General features: G+C 35.3%; 1 protein-coding gene across 12 annotated transcripts in view; it reads left to right on the forward strand.

Moving 5' to 3' along the window:
• The window catches only part of LOC115220974 (diacylglycerol kinase beta), a 522,104-nt gene that overhangs the window by 489,047 nt on the left and 25,557 nt on the right, over window positions 1–7,500 (forward strand). For all 12 annotated transcript variants that reach the window (XM_036510316.1, XM_036510321.1, XM_036510323.1 and 9 more), the window contains one exon: window positions 5,592–5,683. In XM_036510316.1, the coding sequence (XP_036366209.1) occupies window positions 5,592–5,683 (92 nt within the window). The remainder of the gene's footprint in view (window positions 1–5,591; window positions 5,684–7,500) is intronic.

Consider the following 7,500-nt stretch of genomic DNA (forward strand, 5'->3'; position numbering starts at 1 on the left):
AATTGCTGGCCTTGTGCCAAAATTTGAAATCACTATCTTTATATTCTTTAAGGCGGCAAGCTGACAGAATCATCAGCATGCCAATCAAAATACTTAGTGCCATTTCATTCATCCTTATGTCCTGAGTTCAAATTCCACCGAGGTCTACTTTACCTTCCAGTGTTGATAAGATATGTACCAGCTGATTACCAGATGTAATCAACTTTCCCCCTCACCTAAAATTGCTGGCCTTGTGCCAAAATTTGAAACATATATCTATATATTCTTTCAACAAAACTAACTTGGTAATAAATTAATTTGACATAATCAATTTCTGTATAAATTCCTACTAATATTGCTTTGTCATTTAAAAAAAAATTTGTTTTAATAGCAAAATTTCTGTAAATTGTATTTTTCTTACAGATTATGCACCCCCTTTTTATGTTTGCTCTATTTTAATTTAATTGTTATATTTTTAATTGATAAAACAGAGCAAACACATTGTTTTTTTTTTGTTATTGCTGAATGTTCTAATTATGATATAGAACAACATTTGAAATTATGAGGCTGTTAACCCTTTCGTTACCAACCCGGCTGAAACCGGTGTGGCTTTGTAGTACAAATGTCTTGTTTTCATAAGTTTTGAATTAAAACATTCCACCGAACCTTAGTCACAATTCATGTTCCTAACACTAGCTGAATGATGGCTAAGTTATTTTACTCAACTCTTTGTTATATTTAAAATAATTGAAAGAAACACAGAGCATCTCAAAATAAATACGGTAACGAAAGGGTTAAATTGGTGCTTGAAGGTGGATTGCAATGCAAATATTGTAAATTTACAAGTTTTTGATCTTCAAGAATGAGGCTAATAGTAAAAATAAAATCACAATTTTATTTAACAATTCCTCCTTAAAATAACGACATGTAAGTATTGCTTCATCATCATCTTCATCATCATCGTTTAACGTCCGTTTTCCGCGCTAGCACGGGTTGGACGGTTTGACCGGGGTCTGGGAAGCCAGGGGCTGCACCAGGCTCCAGTCTGATCTGGCAGAGTTTCTACAGCTGGATGCCCTTCCTAACGCCAACCACTCCGCGAGTGTAGTAGGTCCTTTTTACGTGCCAGGGGGGTCCGGCATCGGCCACAGTCGGTTGGTGCTTTTAACGTGCCACCGGCATGGAAGCCAGCCAAGGCGGCGCTGGCATTGGCCATGTTCGGATGGTGCTTTTTATGTGCCACCGGCACTGGAGCCAGTCGAGGCGGCGCTGGCTACGGCCACGTTCGGATGGTGCTTTTTATGTGCCACCGGCACATAAGGTAAAAATCTTGCTAAAACCAATCTGGCACCTTCATCTTCCTTAGGTTCCACTAAATAAGAATAATATACAGACACATTGTGTATGCCAAAGATATTCTTGCGAAAGAGGAGCTAAGTTCTTCAAAACTAAATCTGTATTTAGAAATATTCTTTTATTCTTTTATTAATTTCTATCATCAGATTACGGCCATACTGCAGCACTGTCTGAGAGTGTTCAGTCAACCAAACTGGCATCAGTACTTATTTTAAGTGTAGTGCTTATTCTGTCAGTCACTTTTTGCCAGACTGCTATGTTATGAGGACATAAACGAACCAACACTGGTTGTCAAGAGGTGAGTAACAAGGACAAAGACAAACACATAATTACCATGTGTGGAGGTGCAATGGTTAGGACAGCGGACTCGCGGTTTCGATTCCCAGACTGGGCATTGTGTGTGTTTACTGAGCGAAAACACCTAAAGCTCCACGACGCTCCGGCAGTGGGTGGTGGCAACCCCAACTTTCTCTCACCTTGGGCGAGTGTCTTCTACTATAGCCTTGGGCCAACCAAAGCCTTATGAGTGGATTTGGTAGACGGAAACTGAAAGAAGCCCGTCGTATATATGTATATATGTGTGTGCGTGTGCGTCTTTGTGTCTGTGTTTGTACATCCACCATTGCTTAAGAACTGATGTTGGTGTGTTTATGTCCCTGTAACATAAAGGTTCGCCAAAAGACACCGATAGAATAAGTACCAGGCTTACAACAAATAAGTCCTGGGGTCGATTTGTTCGACTAAAACCTCCTTCAAGGTGGTGCTCCAGCATGGCCGCAGTCAAATGACTGAAACAAGTAAAAGAATAAAACAATAAAATTAAGAAGCAATCACTTGTCAGTTTTATACGTCTTAGTTTTAGATACTCTATACCATAAATTTCCTGTTGCACTCCATAATTCTCGTTCACACAACCCTCCAGTTTTTCTTTTAACATTTTAATAGATACTACTTATAGTGCATGAATTTCATTTTGTTTCCTCTTTTAAATAAGTTTACACTGCACAAACTAGTCTTTTACTATAACTGACATCATTCTCTTTTTAACGAGATAAACCAGACACTGAAGAATTTAATATGTGCATGTTTTCGTTGTTGTGGCAGCAATTAGTTCCAAGATTGGTCAAATTCTTCTAGTGTAGTTTAGTGCAATACCATGCCATAAGAGGTTTCATAAGAATTGTAAATTGTAAGCAGATTGTATCTCAAAATTTGCTGATATAGATTTGCATTGCCATAGAGTCAACCCTGAAAGCCATTAGGTGTAGGCATGGCTGTGTGGTTAAGAAGTTCACTTTCTAACCAAGTGGTCTTGGGTTCAACACCATTGTGTGGTACCTTGGGCAAATGTCTTCTACTGTAGCCTGGACTGACCAAGGCCTTATGAGTGGATAATAGGAGGCGTAGCCCATCACATATAAATATCTATAAATATGTGTGTATATATTTGTGTGTGTGTGTGTGTGTAAGCCGTCTAAGAGTCCATAAGTCAGGAAAAAATGCTCTCATATATCTGTCTGTAGAGTGGGTATATTAATCAAAGTGTACAGCATTACATATCCATTACAGCCGATCTTACCAATCAGTTTCATACAGGGGTTCAACGGAGTGTTAGGTAACAGTCTGATTATGTAACCCTGTGCTCATCAGAGGTAGCCATTTTGAAATGAAATATAGAGACTGCTCTCTATTGTTGGAGATGAATCTCCAACAATAGAGTGCAGTCACTATATTTCATTCCATAACAGCTTCCTCTGATGAGCGCAGGATTTGTTACCTAACACTCCATCAGACCCCCAATGTGAAACTAATCGGTAAGATCAGCTGTAATTTACACCCCAATTAATATAACTATCTCACTGAACACTGTTTCAACCAATACTATCAGAGGTTGTTATACACCGCTAGTCACAATACACTTCCTCATATTGTTGCAGCTTTCAAATATTGCAACCCCACTCGCGAGGTGGACAGGCCTATGGCATAAAAGTGACTGAGTTCACAACAATCCCCCTAAATGGGACACCAGCCATTTGCAGGATAACTCATATACAGCTGAGTGGAGTAGAGCAACATGAAAGGAAGTGTTTCGCTCAAGAGCTCAACACAGTCTAGAGACTGAAACCATGATCTTTTCAATTGTGATAGTCGTAAATGAGTGTCACTGTCATACAAGCAGTGTCGTTCATTTCCAAATATTCTACGTAAACATTTTTGCTCATAGGAAAATATGGAAATATTACTTTGCTTGGAAAGAAGTAAGTGTTAGAGTTAAGTGTTAGAGGTAAGTGTTAGGGTTAGAGGTAAGTGTTAGGGTTAGAGGTATGTTAGGGAAAGAGGTAAGTGTTAGGAATACTTAGAAGTTAGTGGCTAGAAGGGCGTCCATCTGGACATAGTAATCATCATCATTATCATCGTCATTCCTTAACGTCCATTTACCATGCTGGCATGGAAGTAGGATTGCTTGACCAAAGCTGGCTGAATCGTTAGCACACCAGGCGAAATACTTACAAGTATTTCATCCATCGCTGTGTTCTGAGTTCAGATCCCGCCAAGGTTGACTCTGCTTTTCATCCTTTTGAGGTTGATAAATTAAGTACCAATGAAACACTAAAGTCAATGTGATTGACTACTCATCTCCCCTAAAGTTTCAGGCCTTGTGCCTATAGTAGAAGGGATTATTTATTATTATTATTTTTATTATTATTATTATTATTATTATTATTATTATATATATATATATATATATATATATACTTTATGAATGAGAAAAAGGAAGTAAATAGAAAAATTTGATGTACAGACGTCATTTATTCAAAGACATTTGATTTCATGTAGAGAAATTCTTGCCGACAGCTGTTTCCACACCCAATCAATTCAATTACAGAAATAAAATACTTGAATTCAAATTCCCATATTTGAAACCAGTCTGTTGGGTATTTCTTCAAGGAGAATTTCCAAAAAGGAGTTACATTTCGGCGTGTAGGCTATCCTACGACAAACTCAGATGTGTGTGTTTTCTTGAATACAAGCAAGCATTCCTCAGAGAACCATTATTACCATATATGTATATATATATATATATATATATTATATATATATATAATAATAATAATATTAGGGAGTATATCCAAACTTACAGGGAAAATTAGATTTAAGATTAAATCAAATTTCACAGTATAAATATTATATATTACATTATTAATATATTTATTTTTTGTTTTTTATGTTTTGGTTTATATCTATCACTGTTTGAGTTGCCTAATAGTGGTTTTATCTCTAATTTAATTCATATATATATATATATATATATATATATATATATATAAACACATTCAATATATTTATGCTTGTGCAAATATGATACATAATAGTTCATTGATGGTGGTATGGTAGTTAAGAAGATACAGGTTAGCTGTGGAAATGTAACTTCCTTTTGGAAATTCTTTCCGAAGAAATATCCAATTGACTGGTTTCAAATTTGGGAATTTGAATTAAAGTATTTTATTTCTGTAATTGAATTGATTGGGTGTGGAAACAGCTGTAGAGAGGAATTTCTCTACATGGATTTGAAAGTCTTTGAATAAATAACGTCAATACATCAATTTTTTTCTATTTTCTTCTTTTCCTCATTCATAAAGTTAATTAAATACCTATACATTTCAATGACAAACTAACTTACTTGGTTTTCACTAAACACTGGTATAAACTGGGGAACTAGGAAGCTTGCATCCCTTAAGGGACTTTAGTTCTTTGACTAAATAAATTATATATATATGTACGTATATGTATATTTTGCATTAAAGTTTATTGTGTCTGTGCCAGAAATACTTTCAACACTTTTGGAACATTTGGTAAAGTGATAGATATATATATAGATTGATATCCCGAATACAACGTACAAACCATTCTGTGTAGAATTATCTTCTGTTTATTACAAGACATTTTCTAACTCAAATCTAAACTGAGGTTTCTTTCTTCTTTACAGAATTTCTTCTTTACTTATTCCTTGTCAGTATTCTTCTTCTTTTTTTTTTTTAATCTTTTATTTTATTTTATTTATTTTGTTTATTGTTTTATGTACTTGCTGTCTGTTACAATCTTCGTTTCTGCTAGCAACGATGCCATGTAAGTTGATGTAGTAGTTGTTGATGATGATGATGATGATGTTAAATGCTTCACTGCTGATTATGATAAATCTTCAATTTTATATTCTTTAATGTTACCATCTTAAATATTTTTTTGTTACTTACCAGAATCAAAGCTCATTCCAAATTGATCCTGTGCCTAACACACATCCACTGTTAGTATTTATCAACCCAAAGAGTGGAGGAAAACAAGGCGAAAAGTATGTTAAAATATGAGATTTACATTAGTGCAAATTGTGAGGGAGGGTTTTGCTATATTTGGTGTGATATTTTAGTTTTGTTTTTGTGATATTTTGAATTTTTTTTTTGTTTTTTTTTCGTGGTGGTGGGGTTAGCAGAAAAAAAAAGATTTATCTAAATTGATTTGCAATAGATTTTTTTTTCCTGTTTCAGTGCTCTCGTTTATAACATCCCTACAAACCACATATAAATCTTACATGTGAAAGATTAATTTATTTGCTGGTGAAATATTAATCTTAGATCCTCTACAAACCTATTAGTTTAATTTTTTGAAAATATGGAAGCAGAGAGACAACAATAATAAATGAGATATCTTGATCACTGCACATCTCTCACTCTCGCCGTGCACTATGTTTGTCTCTCACCGCACACTCTCGTTAACCTACCCAACCACATGTTATCTTCCTTGCTTTCATCCTTCTCCTGTCTACTTTATTATTATTATTATTATTATTATTATTATTTTTATTATTATTATTATTATTATTATTATTATTATTATTATTATTATTATTATTATCCTGCCTTTTCACTCCTTTCTGTACTGTTAGTCAGCCAGTCATCTCCTACTCTCCTCTACCTTCTCTGCAACTTCATTGATCATCCCTCCCTCTCGGCCACTATTCACTACATCCACCTCATCTCCCTCAACACTAATCTCTACAGTCATCACCTACTCTCCTCTACCTTCCCTGCAACTTATGTATCATCAGTCACCCTTCACCACTTGTCCAGCATTCAATACATCAACACCTCATCCCTTTCTATTCTCTACAGTCATCACCTACTCTTCCCTACCTACTCCCAAACTCATTAGTCATTGACCCCGCCCCCATCCCTTGTTCTTCATTCATTATATTCACCTTTAATCCATGCCCCATCTCTAACCATCCCTCGCTTCATATATTTTTGCAACCTTTATCCACCCACACTTCTTGTTCTTCTGTTTCCACTAACTTCTTTTAACTGTATTTTACCCTGAGGGTTCACTTTAACACCTCAGCACCATTATCTTATCTCTCGTCCTCACTGCTCCACATCAGTTAACCCTACTTGCTCTCCTATAATGCAACTAGCCATGTAGCTTTTCTACAGCAAGAAACCTGTTGTGGTTCATTTCCTTCATGCTTTAATGTCCCACCACCTCATTTGTTTCATGCTTTAATCTCTCTCCAACTCGTTTGAGCAGGTGACATTTTGAGTGTCTGGTGCTGACAAGCCTCAAGAAATGCAAAAGCGTTTTTGGTCTTCTTGTGAGTCATTACAGTGACAATATTCATTCACTCCAATATACATACACACACACACACACACACACATATATATATATATATATATATATATATATATATCACCTTCAAAACGTAGAGTAGATGAAACCATGGCGACTGAAGAAGGGGTTTTTTCCTTGTGTTATTTGTCCTGTACTCTATTTTTTTGTTGTTTAAGAAAAATGTCCAGTTCCTTGGGTTTGTGTCTATGTTTTCGTTTCTCATTGTGTTCGACGTTTTTTTGGTGTCCTGTACTCATATATGCGTGTATATATACATGTAGAGGTAGGTATGTACATATATCTATATATATATATGCATATGTTTTATTTATTAATATATATTATATATATATATATATATATATATATATATATAAAGGGAAAGTTTATGAAAAAAAACAAAAGACGAAGACAGGTGGTGTACAAAACAAACAGATGTATTAGTATAGCACGCAGGAATAGAAAAAGTCTTTTACGTTTTGAGCCTACGCTCTTCTACAGAAA

This window comes from Octopus sinensis, linkage group LG17, assembly GCF_006345805.1.
Source record: "Octopus sinensis linkage group LG17, ASM634580v1, whole genome shotgun sequence".
Classification (NCBI taxonomy): Eukaryota; Metazoa; Mollusca; class Cephalopoda; order Octopoda; family Octopodidae; genus Octopus; species Octopus sinensis.